Genomic DNA, 23,317 nt, shown 5'->3' with positions numbered 1-23,317 from the left:
CTGACAGAGGAGCAGCTGAAGAACAAGCGTCCTTTGGAAGATGGATGGTAAAGGGAAGAAGAACATGGCCCAAGATCAGGGTTCTATTACAACAACACAGTATCAGAGAATCATGAGAAGGCAGACCAAAAAGAAAGGGGCTACATTTAGCAAAGAAACTACATTTCACTGTAGCAATAGACAGTGCTCTTGAAGCACCTGAAGTAAATGAAATTGTCCAAATCCCACTCCTATGGATTGCCTGCTATCTTAGATCCAGGAAAAGCCAACATACATAAACATGAACAAAACCAAAAAGAACTCAGCATCTATGCAAAGTTACCATATGAGTTAAAAAAATTAGAAAATGAGAATTCAAAACTTTGGCAAATGAAAACATTCTCCTACTACGGAAGAACAGTCATAAGGCAGAGGAAAACTGTTACAGGATATTTCAACATGAATTAAATATAATGAAATCATCAACTGCCAATATTAAAGAAACAACAACCATGATTCAGAAATTGTAAAACTCAGACATCACACTTTTTAAAGGAAAGGAACTGGGAAAAAAAGGACAAAATCTTAGAAATGACAAAACATTATACATGACATTCTCTATGTGAAAGCATGTAGAGAATAGAAATTAAAAGAGAAAAGATAATTAATTCAAAATAAAGAAAAAATAAAGAGGCAAAGAGGATACGAGAGAAAATGACAGAAACAAAATTTACAAAAAGAAGATTCAATAATACCTATAATTGGGAGTTCCTGAAGAAGAAAAACAAAACAGTGGAATATTTAAAACTGTAATTTTTAAAAACTGTGAAATAAAAGAAGATCTGAATATACAAAGTGAAATAACTCACTTTGTATCTGAGGAAACTGACATAGTAGGGTCACCTTTGCGACACATCTGGAAAAATTCTTAGATTTTAAATCATAACTATAATAATAGTGATAATAAAAAATCTTCTGGGTGCCCAGACAAAAAACACAAAGTCACTTGCAAAGGAATAAAATCAGGCTGATATTAGACTTATCAATAGTAACATAGAAAACAAGTAAAGATGAGGGTAACATTTTCAAGAAACTCAAAGCAAGAAAGTGTGGGACAAGGGTTTTATTTTAACTGGTTGAGCTGGTGTTCAATTATCAAGGTTGTAGAAAATGTTTTAATAAACATGCAAGAATTCAAAGAATCCTGAGAAATCTATTCAAGGATGAATTCCTCCAGCTAAGAGATAACTGTGAACACTTTAGAAGTGGATGAGTGGTCAGTATTGAATATATTATTGTAGATCTAAAGCTAAAAATTGTTGATAAAGAGAGAACAGTATTACATATTACATGCTCTGATAAAGTAGGAATAACACTACTTAAATCACAAAAATGGAAGAGAATGAATAAAGTTACGTAAGTTGCTCGATTTCCTTACGGGTAATAAGTAGAAGCTGAAGATGTCATTTAAAGGTGACAAACCAAATAGTGGAACCTAAGTAAGAAAAAAGGGACTAAGGAATTATATAAAGATATTTATATAATGATGAACAGTAGGATAAAATATAAATTGTTCTAAATATTAAAGAACTACTAAATAAAAGGTCAAAGATAAAAAGTAAATGTAACAAAACAATGACAAAACTAAGAATAGAAATAAAAATATTTATAAATATGTATAAACTCATCTACTAAAATAAAACATTACAGACTGGATGATAAAGAAAAACCTAACACTATACTTAACAACTACAGAATACACATTCTTTTCAATTACACCTGATTTGGACAACAAGAAAGACCATCTACTAGGCCAAGTCCCAAATTTAAAAGAATTAGTCCAGGAGTGATGGCTCACACCTGTAATCCCAGCATTTTGGGAGGCTGAGGCAGGAGGATTGCTTGAGCCCAGGAGTTTGAGACCAGCTGAGGCAACATAGTGAGATCCCACCTCAACAAAATAAAAATTTAAAAATTAGCTGGGTGTAGCAGTACATGCCTGTAGTGCCAGCTACTTGGGAGGCTGGGGTGGAAGGACTGCTTGAGCTCAGGAGGCAGAAGTTGCAGTGAGCTATGACTGCACCACTGCACTCTAGTCCGGGTGACAAATTGAGACCTTGTCTCTGTTAAAAAATAATAATAATAATTGAAATAGTAAAAAGCATTTCAATTATTTGTGGTCCTCAAAACCACAACTGAAATAAACTAGAAATCAATAATTTAACTAGGGAAAAACCCAAAATTTGGAAACTAAACAATGCACTTCTAAATACATGGGTCAAAGAAAAAAATCACCATTTGCACCATTCCGCATAGAATACATTCTTTCATATGAAAGAATTCAAACATAAATAATTACATTCAAACATAAATAATATTAATATTCTAACATTCAAACATAAATACATTCAACATATTACATTCAAACATAAATAATATTAATAATATACAGAATTCTTGTTAAATCCTTTCTGCTCAAGGTGCTGTAGACATTAGTTTATTGTCTACTGGTGAGTACTATTATAGCAAAGTGAACCAGGTAAAGGCAAACAAAAACAAGACAGGATTGCAGTTTTGGTATTTGACAAGGTGGAATTTATGCCAACATTATTGTTAAGTATCACGATTGAAAGATGAAATAAATACATTCTTTCATTTTTAACAATAATTATTTATATTACTAATTTTCTTTTTTTTGAGACAGAGTCTCGCTCTTTTACCCAGGCTGAAGTGTGGTGGTACAATCTCGGCTCACTGCAACTTCCACCTCATGGGTTCAAGCAATTCTCCTGCCTCAGTCTCCCAAGTAGCTGGGACTACAGGCGCATGCCACCACACCCAGTCAACTTTTGTACTTTTAGTAGAGGCAGGGTTTCACCAGGTTGGCCAGGCTGGTCTCGAACTCCTGACCTCAAGTGATCTGCCTGCCTCAGGCTCCCAAAGTATTGGGATTACAGGCATGAGCCACTGCGCCTGGCCTATATTATCATTTATGTTTGATGGTAATAGAAATACATTCTTCCATATGAAAAATTTGGAAGAACTCACCATTTATGTACCTCTACTGAAAAATTACTTTAAAATATTAATCAACTAATCAAAAGATTAATTAAACTTAAGAACTAAGGAAAGGGAAATTTATAAATAAAAATGTTAGTAACATTAAACATAATTAAACATATATATAAAATTTCACTACATGTGATTACAAAGTAGAATGAAGAAGCAAGTTGCTTTGGAAGAAGAGTTATAAGATTTAAAATATTGTATTGCAAAAAACTGGGTCTGTACTGCTAGACTGAATTTAAAACACTTGAAAATGAGAAATAAGCAAGAAAATATTGGTAAAGAAAGTAAAGGCACAATAAATTTTTCTTTGGATAATTCTGCTTCCAGCCAAATTAGATTTACTTAACCCTCTTGCCTAAAACAACCCAAAGAAAAATGGACAGAATATTTAAAATCATATTCAAAACACTGGATATCAGGCAAAGAGCAATGATTATTGCAAGATGGAAAAAAAAGCAGGTGAGTTTTTCATCATTGCCCATTTTACTGCCTTGAGAGAATTTCTAAGCCCCTGGTGCAGGGAAGAGCAACTGAAACGTAGCTCAGTGGATTCCTTGAGTTGAGCAGACAGAGCTGAGTCCAGAGAGACCAAGGGAGCTTGAGCTCTTAGGACAGAGGACCAGAGAAGAGAAAGCTGCACAGAATGAGAATCCTGGAAATCTGCAGAGGATCCCCTTAGAGCAGGGGTCCCTCAACAAAGACTGCGGACGGTACCTATCTGTGGCCTATTAGGAACTGGACCTCACAGCAGGAGGTGAGCGGTGGGCTAGCAACCTTTATTGCCTGAGCTCTGCTTCCTGTCAGATTGGTGGCAGCATTAAATCCTCATAGGAGTGAGAACCCTACTGTGAACTGCGCATGCGAGGGATCTAGGGTGTATGCTTCTTATGAGAATCTAACTAATGCCTGATGATCTGAGGTGGAAGTTGCATCCTGAAACCATCCCCCCACCAACCCTGGTCGGTGGAAAAATTGTCTCTCACAAAACCAGTCCCTGGTGCCAGAGAATTTGGGGACCACTGCCTTAGAAAAAGATGCCTGTGAGTGAACTACTCACAACACGGGAAAGAACTACCTGAAAGGATTAAGGGGAAGAGTGCTTAGCATTCACACAGGGTTGGGAACAGTACCCGTTCCCATCAGCCAGCCTTGAAAAACTCACAGGCTGCTGTGAGAGGGTTTGACTAGAGAGGGTTTGACTCAGTAGTGGAGTATAATTAGCTGTAGACTGAGCACTACTCTGGAATTGTCTAATAAATCCTAAAAGCAATGCTCAAAAAGATCAAACTGTTTCCAAATAACTTAACTGCATCTCAGAACAAAGCCAGAAGCTTTATTTTTATTTATTTATTTATTTTTTTGAGGCAGAGTCTCGCTCTGTCGCCCAGGCTGGAGTGCAGTGGTACGATCTCAGATCACTGCAACCTCTGCCTCCCGGGTTCAAGCGATTCTCCTGCCTCAGCCACCCGAGTAGCTGGGATCACAGGCGCCCGCCACCATGCTCAGCTAATTTTTATATTTTTAGTAGAGACAGGGTTTCACCATGTTGGCCAGGCTAGTCTTGAACTCTTGACCTCAGGTGAGCCACCCGCCTTGGCTTCCCAGAGTGCTGGGATTACAGGTGTGAGCCACCATGCCCTGCCTGGCTAGAAGCTTTACAAGAATACAAAAATATCCAGCACTCAACAGGGTAAAATGTACAATGCTTGGCATTGAATCAAAGACCAAAAGAGATGGCAATATGACCTGTATAATGAGGAGAATAATCAATCAAAACCAACTGAGAAGTGATATAGATGTTGGAATTAGCAGGGGACATTATTTATTATAACTGTATTCTATATGTTCAGGAAGTTAAGTTGTTACAGGGAGGATATTAAAAAGACCCAAGTGGAGCTTCAAGAAGTGAAAGCTACAATGTATGAGATGAAAAATACATTGCATGAAATTGATGAAAGATCAGACATTGAGAAAAAAATCAAAAATCTTAAAGGCTTAGCAATAGAAACTGTCCAAAATGAAATAAAGAGAAAACAGATTTTTTTTTAAATAAAAAGAGCATTAGTGAGCTGGGGACAACTTTAAGTGTCCAAGTGAAAAGCATGAATATGTACATTGTTGCCAGATTAATTTACAGGCTTAATCTCACTCAGTATAATTTTTGAGAAGCTTTTCTTTTAATTTAACAAAATAATTCTAGAGTTCACCAAGAAAAATTAAAAAGTGAGACTTGTCAAGAAAATTTTATAAAGACAATATAACGAAGGAGAGGCTGATAACCATTTCTACCAGATATTTAAATATACTCGAAAAAAACAATGATTAATAGTCAGATGCCAGCATGAGAACAGATAAGTCAGTGGGCTAAAACAGGGGGCCCCAAGACAGATCACAGTACTCATAAGAACTTAAAACCTAAAATAGTGCCATAAGTCAGTGAAAAGAGAAATATTATTCAATAATTAGTCTGAGTTCTCTTGTTAGTGTGTGGAATGCAGTATCATTTTATGTTTTTTTTTTTTCCTTGAAGTATCCATTTTAGATCAGAGGTTAACATTTAGCTCATGGACCATCATGCTTTATTTGGCTTCATGGCATCCATAAAATTGAGGTGAAAAGATTTGTTTTTCCTTTAACTTTCTTCTTGAAATGATATTGATAGTGGGGGAAAAGTCTTTATAATAACATATTAAGTTTTTAAGATATTTTAATACTCAGTTGTCACCACTGTCATGTTATGACATCTTAAAGTGTTTCCCATTGATGATAAAAAAAAAATTCCTACCATTATGATCAGGAGATTGCTTTTTTTTTTTTCCTGAAACAGGATCTTGCTCTGTTGCCCAGGCTGGAGTGCAGTGGCATGATCACAACTCACTGCAGCCTCAAGCTCCTGGGCTCAAGCGAACTCCTGCCTCAGCCTCCTGAGTAGCTGGGACTACAGGTGTGTGCCAACACACCCAGCTAATTTTTGTATTTTTTGTAGAGACAGGGTTTTGCTATGTTGCCCAGGCTGGTGTCGAACTCCTGGGCTCAAGCAATCCTCCCTCCTCGGCCTCCCATAGTGCTGGGATTATAGGCGTGAGCCACCACGCCTGGTCTGCTTATGTTTTACATTGTTTAATTAAAGATAAAATAATTAAAAAGAAACTTGCAAAGTTTTAATCCTTTGGTTTTCCTTTTTGTCAATCAACCTTATGAAATGTCTTCAAACAACCTATAGGCTGCTTATTGAGCTGAAAAGCGGAAAAACTACACAGAATTGGAAAGAGCTTAGAGAAGTTATGTCCCCTAGAAATGGCAAACATGGTCTGTGGCTTGGAAAGAAGAAAAACTGAAGCAGTCGAAGGAGCTCCTATTGTAAATAATGTCACCCACTCCAGAACTACTATTTCTTCTAACATTCTAATATTTTGAAGCAGTCCTAGGAGAAATTTGTAACTATACAGCTAATAAAACTTCTGATGCTCTCAGCACAGACAACTGTTTTTCATCCGTTACTGGCATTCCTATTTCATGAGCCTCTTCAAATTTTCAAAAACTACCATCATCTCAAAAGTGGTATTTCCATTTCTGGAAAAAAGTTTCAGACCTCTGGGCACAGATCGGGTGTCTCTGACATTTGGCTGTCCATTTGTTTTTGCTGCTTTGGAAAAGACACACCAGACGTCAATGTGACTGGGCGATTTCTGTATCAGCAGGCAGGGGTGCCAAATGTTCTGCCACCGATTCTGAACTTGCCTAATGCTGCGAGAAGCACCAACTTCATTAGGCTCGAGGCGGAATTATTATTTCAGGAATTTTTCTCAAGCAATGGGAACAGAATAAGAGCAGTTTTTTGCTTTCTAAATAGAAATTTGCTGAATTTCCAGAAAACAAGTCTTGAAATGTATGATCAAACTTTGGGCATAAATTTTACTTTTAAATAATAAAAAAAAAAAGAAAGCCCATTATCTCATGGTTTAGCCTACTTGGACAATAATTTTGGCCCTATCTTTTGGTTAAAGCCCTGCAGTCACCACTATGTATGCTACTGAAGAACTATGTGCCCCTGTTCCATAAGAGACTGGCCGCTAGGGGAACGTGCTAACATCAAAGAAAGATAATGCAATTTGGAGCTAAGAGTGATTAGACTTTTCCCAATTTCTCTGCAGTCAGAAGCAAACATGAGCCAAACTCTTAAAGGTTACTTCTGATCAACATAATCTTAAGGTTGAAACATGCATTTATAATCCAAAATTTAGCTATATGGACAACCATCAATGATGTGAACTTTGCCAAAGATAATAACCTCAGTAAATTTGGGACTCAAAATGAATTCAACTATTTTTCGATTCAATCCTACCCTCACCTGGCAAAATGTCCTATAAAGCTTTGATTCCAGGTGCTATTATGTCCTTATGCAAGCCAGGGTTTACAACATTTTTGCCACCAAAACAAAACAAAACAAAAATCAAAAATAATTGGATATCAAGCATGCCACAAATGTTGCCATCTCAAAATCACTCAAAGCTTTCTCCTACTCCAAGCCAAACCTCTACAGCCTTTATATTGAAAGTTGATGATAACCTGAATTAAAGTTCAAGATTTGCTTTGCTTGGAAATTTTTGTTTCATTTCCTTTTTACCATGAAGTGGGCATTAAGTTTTGCATTAAAATGAGGAAAAGGGGCATAGGCTTGTAAAGAATGTTTTAGAAAAGAATGTGTAATCAATTTCTAATATCATAAAATAGGTAATATCTAGATTTTTGTGCCTATGTTTAGGTACTTTTTTCCTGTAAGTTCATAGTTTTCATCGGTCTCAAAGAGGCCTATAATCTTAAAAAACTGCAAAAAAAATTACTCCTCTGATTTAGATACTGACCTCACATAACACGCACACCATCTTGCAACAATTTAAGAATTATGGCTGAGCGCAATGGCTCACACCTGTAATTCCAGCGCTTTGGGAGGCCAAGGCAGGTGGATCACTTGAGGCCAGGAGTTCAAGACCAGTTGGACCAACATGGCAAAACCCAGTTTCTATTAAAAATACAAAAATTAGCTGGGCATGTTGATGCATACCTGTAATTCCAACTACTCGGGAAGCTGAGACATGAGAATTGCTTGAACCCAGGAGGCAGAGACTGCAGTGAGCCAAGATCGTATCACTGCACTCCAGTCTGGGTGACAGAGCAAGACTCTGTCTTAAAAAGAAAAAAGAAAAAAGAAATACATGGAAGAAACTCAAACCACAATGCCTAGAAGAAAATATAGATATTTAGCACATTTGAAGCTGAGAAAAAGATTTCTGAACAAAAAAGCAAGAGAAAACCATTTCATTGACAAATAAACATGGTAAAGACATCCATGTAGAAGACATCAACAAAATAAAAAGACAAAAAAAAAAGGAAAAATATTTGCAAGAAATACAACAGTCAAAAAACCTGACATAAAGGAGTAAACAAATCCACAAAAAACACCCACTTTTCAGTAAAATAAGTGTAAAAGCACATGGAATGAATACTTTCAAAAGAGAAAATACAAATGGAATATAAAAATTAAACATCTCCATAATAATAAAAAATCAAGTTAATACAAGGCCATTTTGTCTATAATATTAGCAAAGATTTTTTAAAAAGCTTGATAAGGAAAAGCTATGAGGAAGATGAGCACTTTCTACACCTGTACAAGAGTACATTGATACAGCCTTTTTAGAAAGCAGTTTGGTAATGTTTATCAAATGCTTTTAAAATCATGTAGGGGCCACCCTTGGCCCTCTGAAAGTTCACTGAAAAATCAACTCACAAAAGGTGAACTAACAGGAGAAAAGGCATACAAATGTATTTAATGTGTATACATGGGAGCCTTTAGAATGAAGACCCAAAGATATAGAGGAAATCGTTAATTTTTATGTATAGGTTTAACAAAGTATGGACAGCCATGTAGAAATATGATTGGACAAAAGGGGATGCTCTAATGCTAATAGCCTGAGTGGGGAAACCCAGCAAGGTCTGTCTGTCTGTCTGTCTGGATTCTTTTTGGCCTCTCTGGGCATGCATTCCTTCCTTCTGGGTGTAGGGTAGGACCCGCTCTGGAATGGGAGTATGGGAGTGTTATGACCTACAGTTAAACAAGTTAGGCCAGATAACTTTTTTATGGCCACTTTTTACACAAATAGGGCAGAGGGAAAATTAGAATAATATTTCTAGGTTTTATGATTAGCCCTGGGGATAAGGGGTTCTGGTTTCTATGACCTGCCTTGGGGAAGAAGGATTCTAGTTTCCATGGCTTACCGCAGGAAAAAATGAGACCGAGAGACAAGAGAGCAGGAGGAGGTCAGAGAAAAACTTCTGTTGTAGAGGCTGCTTCTGGGGCCTCCAGTTTGGGGTATTGTTTTTCAAGCCCCAACACTGGTCACTTTCTTTAGCTCAATGATTTAATTTCAAATCATTTATATCTAAAGGAAAAGGTCCAAAATGTAGACAAAGAGTTCATGTAGAAAGAGTTCATTTCAGAGCTATTGTTTTAAAAAACTAAAAAAGAAAGTCAAGGGAATGGTTAAGTATATCAAGGTATATCCATGAGATCGAATGTGCAGTGACTGAAATAGTGTTTGCAGTAAGTTTGTTGGATGACAAAATAAAAAACCAATTGTCTGTTAAATAAGGAAAAAAGATGTAAAAAAATGCTGAAAAGAAAAATTCTAAGGAAATATGACAAAATGTTTATAGTATTTGTTTCTAGGCAAGATTTGAGTGATTTTTTTTTTTTTTTTGAGACAGAGTCTTATTCTGTCACCGAGGCTGGAGTGCAGTGGCACTGTGTCGGCTCACTGCAACCTCCATCTCCTGGGTTCAAGCGATTCTCCTGCCTCAGCCTCCTGAGTAGCTGGGATTACAGGTGCCCACCACCACACCTGGCTAGTTTTTATATTTTTAGTAGAGATGGGGTTTCACCATGTTGGCCAGGCTGGTCTTGAACTCCTGACCTCAGGTGGTCCACCCACCTCGGTCTCCCAAAGTGCTGGGATTACAGGAGTGAGCCACCATGCCCAGCCAATTATTTTTATTTTTTGTAGTTTGCAAATTATCTACAATGACATATAGTACTCACACTTGGGGAAATTAAATTTAAATTTAACATATCAAGTTTAGATGATGGATAGAGGCAAAAATGTTTCAAAGAAAAAGAAAAAAGTCATCTCATATGAATGAGCAAATAATGAGCACAAAGCTTCAAAATTTCGGGTGAGAGAAAGGGTTTTATTGCTTTGTTTCTCAGCTTAGCTGTTGAGTGGCATTACTTTTTCTGTGACTTGGATGCTGCAGAGTGTTCTCGAAATGACAAATCATAAACTGATCATTGTCTCCAAATTGACAGATCAACTTTTCAGGCAAGAATAAGAGGAAACAATTTGAGGCTAGTGAGGATTTTAAAATAATATGAAAATAATGTGACTCATAAGAACCAAAACAATGTTTAGAAATGGTGAACAAATGGCTACCCAATACTACAAATGTTGCTGCTTCAAAAGTGATCTTTAAAATTTAATAAATTCTCCAAGGAAAACATGGAACTTTGAGTTGCAAAATAATTGAAAGAAGGTTATAAAGCTAATTAAATCAGATTTTCCCTTGGGTTTGTAAGAGATGAGGACCTTCCCTAGTCTCACCCTTCTGGGTGAGGCCCATTAGAGAGGAACCGATAGACTCCATGTTGTGAGAGGTTGAGCGGCCTGGCTGAACACTTCTTCTATCCATTCCTGAACTCACAGGACTTTAAACTTTAATGTTTAAACTTGAATAGCTATCCAACTTCCTTTGTAAAAACTAATCTTAGGCTGCTGAACCCTACTATTTTTTAACACTAATTATTAATTACAGAAAAATTGATAATATAAAAAGATAAGAAATAATCTATATATTTTGCAACTGGAAATTAGTTAAAGTATGGTATTTCCAGAGTGTTGAATACTATGATTATGCTCCGCATGGACTATAAACTTACATGCCTACAGAGACTAAGCAGGTAACATAAATGAGTGCAGTGGACCTGTACTGGAACTTGGGAACAATAGAGATTGAAGATTTGAAGAGTGGATACTTCATCTACAGAAGGCAGCAGCTATTTGATTCTAGTCAGTTGTTGGCCTTCTGGAAATGTGGGTGCAGTGCTGTCAGACCTTCCTAGTTTTAGAACACTTTTATTTGGAAATAATTTCAAATTTACAAAAAGTTGCAAAAATAAGACATAACAAAAGAATACCTATGCACCTTACCTATATTCTTTTATTTAATTTTGCAGTCCATTTTAATTCTCTCTGTACACATACATGTACATACATACACACACACACACACACACACACACACACACAATTTTTTTCTGAACCATTTGAGGGTATGTTAAATACATCATGGCTTTTTGCTCCTAAATATTCCATTGTGTATTTCCTATAACTAGAGACCTGAAACCTACTATTCTTGAGCTGGAATACCTGGAGTGGGATGAAGAGACGGCCTGAGGAAGTCCTCTCCCCCTGGCCACTAAGGGACAGTCAATCAGCTGCTATCCCCAAACAGAGCTGTAACACCAAACAGAGGTTGAAAACCATTGCACTAGACAATTTTCATTCCACCCATAAAAATAATACCTCTAATATATGCATATTTATTTATAAATTAGATTTATGTACGAGTCTACTAATACATTATGTGTCTTATAAAACATATACTTAAAAAAGGATGAGATGAAATTAGATATTAATATAAATACAAGATTGAAATTTTCTTCCTGTACTCCAAGGGAACATCTTGCATCCTCTAAGGCATGTGCCTCCCAACCTTGGGGGCTATTGCTCTACACTGTGGGGGTTAAACAGGAAAAAGACCACCACGATTTCCAAATCTGAGTCTGGGTCCTGCTCCCTGAAGTATCTCCTTCACATCAGCCAGCTCTATCTATCACAGCATACTTTTTTGCCTTCCTGGCACTTATCACCACTGGCAGTCATCTTGTGCATCTGTGTGTTCATTTGTCCAACATCTTTCTCCCCCAACTAGAATACAGCTTCCTGAGAGGCAGGATCTTGACTGACTTGTTCATTCCTAATTTCTCAGTATCTAGAAGAAGGTATGGCACATAGTAGGTGCTTGTTAGATACTTGCTAATAAATGGAAATAAACATATCTCTAGTTCCTACTCCAGCTTTTTCCCTGCTATTTTGTCCTCCATTCTTCTAGCAGACAACAGGACAAGTCCCCTGACCCCCTGCAGGAAGCTACCCTAGCCTACTTCTAGCAAAACTTCGCAGCTTCAAAGACATTCCATGGAGGGCGATGGGCTGAGGACAATCTTGTTCTTCACGTAAAACACAGGCCCACAATCTCAAATTCATAATTTAAAAATAGATATCCTTACATTGTCTCCAAAGGCATTTATTTTTCTTAAAAATCATGTATTTGTAAGCTGAACTATCGTTTTAACACAAAAGCTATCATTCTTGCTCAGTGGAGTCAGGCTGCTCTTGGAGTTTCTGTTCTGGGAGGAAAAAGGGCAGGATGTAGGTACCTGATGGTTTTCCACACGTCGAAGCCATCCAGAGGCTTTGTGCCATTGGTGTGTCCCCTGGCCAGCGTCACGAGTGTTGGCAGCCAGTCAGAGATGTGGATGAGCTCCCGGTTCTTCACGCCCTTCTGCTTCAGCAAGGGGCTTGCCACAAAGCCCACCCCTCGGACGCCTCCTTCCCACAGGCTCCATTTTCTTCCTCGAAGGGGCCAGTTATTACCCCCTGCCAAAGTCTGCCCTCCGTTATCTGAAACACAGTAAGGTCTTGGCATGAGGATGATGTTAACTCTTAAATACATTTAAGAACAGAGACTGTAAGTACATTGTTATTAAATGGTGCTTAAATAATAAAAAAAAGAAAATTCCTTGCTTTTTCCCACCCTAAACTCCCTTTTCCCATTGACATAGCCTTTCATTATTCAGACATAACTAAGGCCCAGTGTGACACATATCTACCTTTAAATCCTCCATGGAGAGGGCCACCGGAAAACAAGGCAGTCCCTCGATGATAAGCGCTTTGGAGAGATCCCTATGCTAAATAATCCACTAAACTTTCAATACACCTGTGTAACTTTGTATAGCATGGGAGAATGAGTCCACGGAAGCTGGGACCCTCCCCATGCATGAAGAGAAAACTAAGTGAATTTCACTTAATGCTCCTTATAAGTGGAGACAGAAACTGACCTTTTACTTTTCCTCTTGGAAAAAAAAATTCTGCAATTTAAACTGGAAAATGAATTAACATTCTACTCTCTGGCAATAATATCTCTTTCTTAAGCGTGAAAGCTGAGTATTTCTCCAGTGGTTGATAAATGTCTCTGTAAACAGAGCATTAGATGGAAAAAATAATTGTGAAAAAAATTCTTCCCTTCTTGACAGGATGGTGAAATAAAGTTTCATTATGTACAATACCAGTGAATAGAAGGTTTCTCTTCCAAGACAACAGAGGGAATGGGGGATCTTGGCAAAGACATGGTAGAAGTTACTAGAGTAACTGAAGTTAAGTATCTGCCCAGCCAAGTGACGGCTCAGAGTTAGACATTAAAGTGGACAGTAGAAAAGAAAAAGTGCCATTTCTTATATACTGAGGTTATAGAATCATACAAACTCCAAAAGTATCCACAGATTTAGGTGACTTTAGAGACACATTTTAAATAACACATATTTTGCATTAAACTTAAAAAAAAAAACCACTATTACCCAAATGAGCCACATGAGGGCAGTATGACAGACCTCCTGCCGTATAGAATGTTACATATAAAAATTTATTAAGAAATCAGAGATTTATCAAAGCTACAAGATGCACCTGGGAGGAAAGAGAATGAACACTTGTTAAGCACTGACTGCACTAGGAGTGACTCTGATTTTGCATAATCTCTCACAGAATCTGGAGTTGGCAGACCTGGAATAGAAGCCTGAGGCCACTCGTTAGCTGTGTGGCCAGGGGTGATATACCACCTCGGTTTCCTCATCTTCATGTGCAAATAACAATCCCTAATTGGTTTAGTCCATTTTGTGTTGCTATAACAGAATACTGAGACTAGGTAATTTATAAAGAAAAGAGGTTTATTTGGCTCACTCACAATTCTGATGACTGATAAGTCCAAGCCCTAGGCACCGGCATCAGTTGCTGGTGAGGGCTTTTGTGCTGCATCATAACATGGCAGAGAAGTGGAAGGAGAAGCAGGTGCAGGTAAAGAGGGACCAAAGAGGAGGAAGAACCTCACTTTTTAACAACCCACTCTCATGGGGACTAATCCATTCCCTTGAGATTGAGAACTCACTCCTGGGAGACAGCATTGATCTATTCATGAGGAACCCGCCCCCATGACCCAAACACTTCCTACTGGGCCCCACCTTCCAAGATGCAGTGGCAATTAGACTTCCACATGAGCTTTGGTGGGAACAAACCACATCCAAACCATAGCACTACTTCATGTATTATGATGGAAATGAAGTGACATTGCTTATGATCTTTTCTTGGCAGGGTACCTGATGTAACCTAAGTGCTCAATATATGGTAGCAACTGCTGTTGTTCTTAAAATTTACAACAACCCAAATAGTTTAGTATTATAACAATTTTGTCACTTTTTCTAGAAGGAGGTTTGAAAAAGCTAAACAGCGAATAGATGGCAATGGTAGGATTCCAGCAAGGTCTGTGTGACACCCCAGGCCTCTGCCCCCGGAGCACCACACTCCTGCTATCCCTAGTATAGAGTGGGCTCACACATGTAGGCCACATAAACTTTCACTTCCTGATGAAAACCACAAGTACAGTCAACCTCAGCAAAGTGTACACTCTTCCTATGAGTGTACATAGGAAGTTATTTCAAGGTGATGGTAATTCCTTTTAGAGAAGCCTTAGCTGCTGGTGGGGAAGAAATTCAAGGCTCTACTGCCAAGGAAACTTTTGGTGGAGCCCCTAACACAACCAGTTCTCAGTTCTTTTCTGTGCTTCTTCAAAGGGAGTAGAGAAGAGTCTTGAGTTAGATCAGGTGAGGAAACAATACTTCAACACATGGGTCGGTGACAGACAATCTCATCATTTGACATCACAGACTTAGAAGAACCTTTCCTCAAACCTCCCCACATCGCTTCTTGACAAAAACTCAAGGCCCAAACATTCGCTCAGGCCAGTTTTCGAAATACACATTCCATTTCATATTGAAGCTGAGCAGACCCGTATATTCAAAACAACAAAAGGTCACCATCAGTAGACAGAAGAAATTCCTCCATGCTCATGATACTGCACAGAGTGACAATCATCCATAACCAATGTATCACAACTTAGAAGAAGGTGCTGTTCGTGTGATACAAAAATACACCGGAAAGAAATGCCTACACTCTTCCTATGATATCAAGAAAGGCTGAGACAGAACGATTATTTCACTCTGTTGTCTGGATTGCTGTAAGTGATGTTGGCTCAATACTTTAGAAGAAGCCTGTTGTCTCTGTTTTAAATAGATACACTTCTCTGAGATATTATGTAGTATCCTTCAGTTGCACATATTTGTTAGTGCTCAATGGAAAGTATTGGATGAAGATGGTGGTGGAAATAAGAGTGGAGATGATGGGGACAAGGGTGGCTGGATCTGGAATCTGATTCTAGGAGCAGCTCTTCAGTTATGACTCAGATAGGAAAATTCTCCGGGTTGTACAGAGAATTTGGCCACTGTTGCTACTGTAGGAAAGGGAAGGTGTTTCCACATATCATTAGGGGAGGCCACGGATGTAGTGAGCGTGACTGTTTTTGCAATTAGCTCTCTGTGATGTTTTGCCATTAGCAATAAGCGATTCTATCAACGGTTATTTTTTTTAAGAGCACTCCAAAGAGAAAGCACTGTCAATGGACACGTGTAACTTCTTCAAGACTCTCCTGGCATAGCACCAACTGCAGATGTGGCCTCAGGAGAAAGGCAGTTCAGCTTCACCTGTCCTTGTACCCCCACAGATGGCACCTGGCCGGTGGTTGCCACTTACCAGCAATGGGGCAGAATCCACTGAGTTAGGCCATTAGTTGGTTAACTATATGAGAAATAGGGTGCAGTCCATAAGTTCTAGTTCAGTCTCCTGGGTATTTCAAAGAGTTCAACATAAAACTGGTAGGAGTAGCAACAAGAATAAAATAAGCTCTTTTGCAACAAGGTGGAAAAGGGAGTTTCCTATATTGCTCACTGAAGTTTGACATAAATTGGAATTTAAAAAGACAATGGAATCATCAGCATTTCAAAGATGTTTCTTCTCATTTTCCCTTCTAGTTTTATTTTTCGGCAAAAGTTAATTTCTTTCTTGTTAAGAATTCATATTCAAGATAAATTTTTGTTTCATTTCCTGACATATGAAAAAACTTCCAAATCAAAATAAGATGACGCCAGCTCCTAAAGGAAGCAAAGAAACGTTTTTTCAGGGAGATGATTTTGCAGCAATGTTTTGGCACAGGGAAAATCTAATTATAAGGCCTTTACTGTCTAGAAAAGAAAAGTCAAAATAAGACAAACATTATCATATACAGACCATAAATCTCACTTTATTATTCATTATTGAAAAGAATAACTGTCAAAAAGTCATGGAAAAATATTGGTTTGCCAAAGATCTGAGCACAAACATTAAGTATATGACAATGAAGCCTCATCCATATCCAGCTGATAAAAATCAAAATGAAACCATGACAACAGCATTAATTTTTATGACTACTCCCCAAACAATTTAACGTGTGGCTTGGCCGTGGAGGGCTGTCCTGAAACATCATATCTACCCTACCATCCCTGTGCATGCTTCAGCCGGGGCTTACCCTAGTCATCCTTCCCACCCTGACTCAAAGATCACAAAAGGAAAAGCAAGGAAGGCTCTAGCAGCCTCATACCAGGCCTGGACATCTCTCTGAACACGGCCCTGATGCAAGGGTGACTAACAGATGAGTAGGCAACATCATTTCAAAAACGGAGAAGTCTCTTTGTCCCAGAAAAGTATCTGCTCCTTGATGGTTGATTCTTTGGATTTTTTTTTTTTTTTTTTTTTTTTTTTTTTTTTTTTTTTTTTTTTTTTTTTTTTTTTGAGATGGAGTCTCGCTTTTTCACCCAGGCTGGAGTGCAGTGGCTCAATCTTGGCTCACTGCAAGCTCCGCCTCCCAAGTTCACGCCATTCTCCTGCTTCAGCCTCTCCAAGTAGCTGGGACTACAGGCGCCCGCCACCACGCCTGGCTAATTTTTTGTATTTTTAGTAGAGATGGGGTTTCACTGTGGTCTCTATCTCCTGACCTCGTGATCCGCTCACCTTGGCCTCCCAAAGTGCTGGGATTACAAGCGTGAGCCACCACGCCCGGCCTCTTTGGATTTTTTTTAAAATTACTGAGATGCAAACTGGAGTGCTAATATATGTCTTAGTAGTCATCTAAAGGATTCAGTAAATTCAATCTTCTCCTGCTAAAAGATTTTGGAGACATTATCTACCTAGATATTCAAATTACATTCTGATATTCTTCTCAAATCTCTCTTTTTTTTCTTTTTTTTTTTTTTGAGACAAGGTCTCACTCTGCCAACCAGGATGGAATGCAGTGGCACAATCACAGCTCACTGCAGCCTCGATCTCCTGGGCACAATCAATCCTCTGACTTCAGCCTCCCAAGCAGCTGGGACTACAAGTATGTGCCACCACGCTTGGCTACTCTTTCCCTGTTGCACTACATTGAATCATTTCTGACAGAATGTGCATTTGATTCTGCCAAGTCTACCTTTAAAATAGCTTTCCAATCATCCCCCCTTCTCCAGCCCATCGCCTTGGGTCAGGCACTCCTCTATCTGGCTCCTGGGCTAATTTATATACTGCTTCAAGTTGCCACCAGAGGTGTTTGTAAAACCCAAAATCAATCAGGCCACATGCATGTTTAAAGACCTGATTGCTTTCCAATCAGGGAAAAAGTTCCAACTTCGGGCCCACATATAGAATCCTTCACATCTGCCCCCAACCTCCTTTTTGTATCAACTCCTGTCCTCCCCCATAAAAAGTGCCCTGAGCTTCAGTCACATTGAACTAACTTCTCCCTGTTGTTAGAATATGTCATGCCCTTTCATGCTAATTTTGCCTTTGCACATGTTGGCTCCCTTGCCTAAAATGCCATGGGTTAAAGATCACATCTTCTGTGAACCTGCCACTTAGTGCCCTATGTGGTCTTCATCTCTGCTCTGTATTTCTGCTACATTTTATATGCACATTTTCTACTATACTTAGCTCTGTCTATTGTTAATCAGTTGTTCATGGCTTTGTCTTCCCCATGAACTCTGCTCCTCAAGAGCAAAAGTCCAGGACCTACCACAGAGAAGGGCTCAATGATTTGGAGGAACAAATAATTAGGGAAAAGGCCACTCACAAAAATAGAGGTTAAAGGCACCAAACATTAACTTTGGTCACTGCATTGTTTCTTCTAAGCCTTTGTCCAGCTACTCTGTGACCTTGACTTTTCATTGGCCATTCTACATACTGCTGCTTAATCTATAGGAGCTGGCAAGGGGTGCTCTTGGACCCCAGTGAGGATTTAAGTAAATCAAACCCACAAATATCAGAATTGTTTGTCTAATCTGGTCCCTGGTCAGTTATGTTGGAGTCTAAGAGGGTTGATTGGGAGCATATCATGAAGCATCAGTCCTGGCCTGGAAGAAAGAACTCACTCATTCCTTTAACACATCTTTCTTGAGTGCTGCCATGTTCCAGGGACCACCCCAGATCTGGAAAAAGGGCAGCAAACAGGATGGACAAGGTCCTGTCCCTCACAGAGTGAGTGAGAAAAAGAGATAAGATCTCCCCATTCATGGTAGGCAATGACTGGGCTTTGCGGAGGAGCTGAAACCATAAGGACAGGACAGAGCCAGCCAAGTGACCATCAGAGAGATGAGAGCCCAGGCACAGGGAGCAGGAGGCCTTATGCAATCACACATTAGAGACTAGGGTGTCTGTGTCAAGGCTGCTTCTTAATTAAAGACTAATTATACTATTAGGTATACTCTGCTGCCAGAAGTTAAGGAAAACTTGAGCTAAATGATGACTAGATATAAACAAAAAGGTATAGGTCTAGGTGTTTTATGACCATCATCACTTTCCCCTATCACCCCTACTGCCCCATGTCTAATTTCACTGAAATGCAGGGAACTGAGAGGAGCTAAGCACTGTGAGTTTGGGGGCAAGAACTCAATCTCCGAGCCTAAGTTTCCTCATGTGAGAAATGAGGATAACAAAATACCCACCTTAATATTGCGCCTGGCATAGAAGCAGTGCTAAATAATATTAGCTATTTTTATGTATGCTAGTCATCAGCACCAGCAAAGTACACAGAACAGAATAGGCTCCTATCTGGATATTTACTAAACATATATTAGATTTAAGTATCATAGCCACACTCCAAAACATCACGTTTTCATAAGACCAAAGTATTCTAAGCATGGAGTCCTCCTAGATTGCATTCTCTATTCTTTTTTTTTTCTTTTTTTTGAGACAGTGTCTCTCTGTCACCCAGGCTGGAGTACAGTGGTGCAATCTTGGCTCACTGCAACCTCCACCTCCAGGGTTCAAGCGATTATCATGCCTCAGCCTCATGAGTAGCTGGGACTACAGGCGCCCACCACTATGCCCAGCCAATTTTTGTATTTTTAGTGAAGACAGGGTTTTGCCATGTCGGCCAGGCTGGTCTTGAACTCCAGACCTCAGGTGATTCATCCACCTCAGCCTCCCATAGTGCTGGGATTACAGGCATGAGCCACCATGCCCAGCCTGCATTCTCTATTCTATAGGTAATTAGTTGAGAAGTGCAACAACACAGTGAATTGTGAGGGGTATTGTTACTATCAGGGGAGAGCCAAGATAACTCCTTTTTGTTCCCATGAGTTTAAATAAAGGACATCAATTATCATAGAAAAAAAACACTATAACAATAGCCTGGGATCCAAATTAAACACCAGAAACTGAAGATTTGTTCAAATACACATTTGATTATTTGTAGGGGTTTAAAATGGTTTGCAGCATTCAGGGCAGATAAGTGCTCTGACCGCCAGCTCAGACACTAACCAGACTTTACATCTTGACTAAGAGCACCAGCAAGGAGAATGTCCAGCTGAGCTAGCAAGAGGAGGATTCTGGTGGAGTGCGACTGGCAGCCAGGCACCAAATAACCGATTGATATGGTCTGGCTGTGTCCCTACCCAAATCTCATCTTGAATTGTAGCTCCCATAATTCCCATGTGTTGTAGGGGAGACCCAGTGGGAGGTAATTGAATCGCAGGGGCAGATTCCCCCATACTGCTTTCGTGGTAGTGAATAAGACTCACGAGATCTGATGATTTTAAAAGGGGTTTCCCCTTTCACCTGGCTCTCATTTTGCTTTTGCCTGCTGCCATGTAAAATGTGCCTTTGTTCTTCCCTCAACTTCCACCGTGATTGTGAGGTCTCCCAAGCCACGTGGAACTGTGAGTCCATTAAACCTTTTTCTTTATAAATTAACCAGTCTTGGATATGTCTTTATCAGCAATGTGAAAACGGACTAATACACGGATGTGGCCACCAAAAGATTTGGAGATTAAAAAAAGATGGATGCAGGGAAAGGGCAAAATCAGGGATGAATGAGGATTAAAAAGAAAAATGTTATAAAAGATTGTAGTAAAATATTTCCTCACTTTAATGAGGCTAATGCCATTGCTTATAATGCTGAGATATCAATGGGGTTTTATCTCTCCTTTAACATTTATTAAGGATGAAAAGACTCCAAAGTCTGTTGAAAGATTAAAAACGTTTGTTCTCTACAAGTTAAAATGGAACTGGAAACTGGAAAAGTGTCCTAATTTATTACATATTGGCAAGCAACAACTTAACTTTTTCCTATAATTTAAAACATAAGTAGTCACAGATCTTGGAGATCTTTAGATGAAAGTTATAAGGTAAGCACAAAATGTTGAGGTGCTCTCACTTAGGAGGTATGGGTAATGCTAGGTTTAATCTTCATATTCAGAATCCCCCTGACAAGTAGCACAGAAGACCCATGTTTGATGTATTAAGTGAGTAAAAGTACCAAATGTTTGTCCTTTTTAACAACTAAAACCCTGTTTGTTTTTCCTATTGTTTAATTTTTAGGAATGTTTGATATTTTTCACTAATGGATTTCCGGGCAAACTAATTTTTTTGGCACTCTTAGGGAGTATTACAGTTTACTCACACATTATTTGGCTCCCCTTTCAGACATAAAACCCACTGAACGTGGCCAGATAATTTTGACTAGACAGCTGTTTATCCTTCAGTAATGCCACTGGAGAAGTAATGAATGAGAAAAGTACCACACAAGTGCTGGAGAGTCTGGCAAGCTCAAGGGCAGCAGGAGAAAAGTGAAAATACCATCAACACACAGGAACAAACAGAATTGTGGTTTCAAAAGAACAGGTGTACTAACAACTTACGTGGTGAGAAAGATGGAAATTTAGGTCAATGTGTTTTCAGAGAGGGTTAAGCCAGAGAAAGCTAGCACATTCTATCTGGGCAGACATCAACTATTTCAATTTGTCTTTATGATTTCAAGTATATAATACAAGTTAAATGTTCTCAATTTTTATCCTTGGAGCAGAAACAACATTTTACTGAATCTCTATTTCTTAAGTAGTAAGATATGCCTTTAAGGTTACTCAGAAAAATCAATAAACCAAACTGAGTGGACAGGCAGTTTCATTTCCCCAGAGTTCTCTGAAGTTTTGCCAGATTCTAAAGGATCTCACTGATGTTTGGGTGTTTAATGCGGAGAGAGGCAAACAAAAGTCACGAAAACACTGATGAGCACAATTCTCCCTGAAGAATAACCGGAGAGTAAAACATCTAATGGCAGAAACAAAAATAACTCAATATATCCAAACATGAAGCAGTTTGTTTAAAGAATTTCAAATATTGAATGCATACTTAATAATAACAAGATCCCCTTCGGATCTGCAGATGACACTTGCTCCAAGGCCAAAGTAAAATAAACTCTGTGAGCCCCCAGAGTCCTGGACAGCAGCCCCACCTCTGACCAGGGCATGCACGGTGGGAGTGAGGGCAGAATCCAGGTGATTGACACTGGACATCCCAAGCAGGTGAGGAGGCCGCCCAGGAGGAAAGAATATGGAAGGCAGCCTGGGGCTCCATGCCTAATGACAGGCAAATGGCTAACAGGAGGCCTTGCAGCAGGAGACAAAGGGATGAACAGCCAAGGGCCAGGATAAAAAAACCAACCAACCAAACAAACAAACAAATCAAAACAAATGCCCCTGAGTTACCACAATAGGCACCACAAAGTCCATGCAATTAGAGACTAACTCAGGACCTATTCAGTCTCAGACACAATTCTAGCAATATGTGCGGTGTCTGGTGTCCTAATTTTATAGCAGGCTAGAATCTGCAAGTCAGGAAGATGCATACTGCTGGACATAATCTTTGTAGAAGGAGGAAAGGAGAAGAAAAACATAAATTGTAAAAGTAGACCACAAACTAAAGTGTCTTTACCTGTTTTTCCAACGTTAAATGATCCACACTGACGTATATTGAAGACACCACTGAAAGATGCATACTACAATAAAAAAATTTAAATGATGACCCTACATCATTAAGATAGTGAGAGACTCATGGCATAGTTAAGGATGGTTTAGACCTAGCAAAAAGGTTTATATCCCATATTCCTGTCACTAATCCTATCTATCTACAGCAATACAATGTGCCTGCCTTCTTCACCTGATACCTTGCAAAGGTCACAACGATAAGCACATGAAAACTTTCACCATCCTGGCATAAAGTTAGGCATATAGACTGAAAAGAGAGAAAACGATTACAGGCTAAGCAGTATGCCTCATGTGCCTTGCATCTCCACTGGAATGATGTTTCCCAATATTAAGTAACAGCTTTTCTCATTCCTAGTAATTCTGTCACCCTGTGACCCTCAACCCAGGAAGCAGGCAGGGAGATCCATGTCTGGGCTCTGGAAATGGATAGTCAGCAGGTGGATGAGCTAATAGGTTTAGCTTAAGCAATCACTCAGAGCCAGGGGAAGAGAGAGGACTGGAAACGAAGCTAAAGGACATGGCTGTGACCTTAAGCACACATCTTGGGCTCTGCCCTCAGGACTGGATCTAGTATAGAATAATGGATGTGGGGATACAAGAGTGGAAAGAACCATGCCTCATCCCCTGGAGGAGCTGGGGGGCAGATGAGAGGATAGCAAG

The 23,317-nt window shown here is 39.1% G+C and overlaps 1 protein-coding gene across 3 annotated transcripts in view; it reads right to left on the bottom strand.

Moving 5' to 3' along the window:
* ARSB (arylsulfatase B) overlaps window positions 1-23,317 on the bottom strand; it is a 205,026-nt gene that overhangs the window by 90,134 nt on the left and 91,575 nt on the right. For all 3 annotated transcript variants that reach the window (XM_058440771.1, XM_032156986.2, XM_032156984.2), the window contains one exon: window positions 12,602-12,845. In XM_058440771.1, coding sequence (XP_058296754.1) covers window positions 12,602-12,845 — 244 coding nt within the window. The remainder of the gene's footprint in view (window positions 1-12,601; window positions 12,846-23,317) is intronic.

This window comes from Hylobates moloch, unplaced genomic scaffold (genome assembly GCF_009828535.3).
Source record: "Hylobates moloch isolate HMO894 unplaced genomic scaffold, HMol_V3 SCAFFOLD_6, whole genome shotgun sequence".
In the NCBI taxonomy this organism is placed as follows: domain Eukaryota; kingdom Metazoa; phylum Chordata; class Mammalia; order Primates; family Hylobatidae; genus Hylobates; species Hylobates moloch.
Note: the sequence above shows the minus strand (reverse complement) of the source record. Positions and strands in the feature narration are given on the sequence as shown.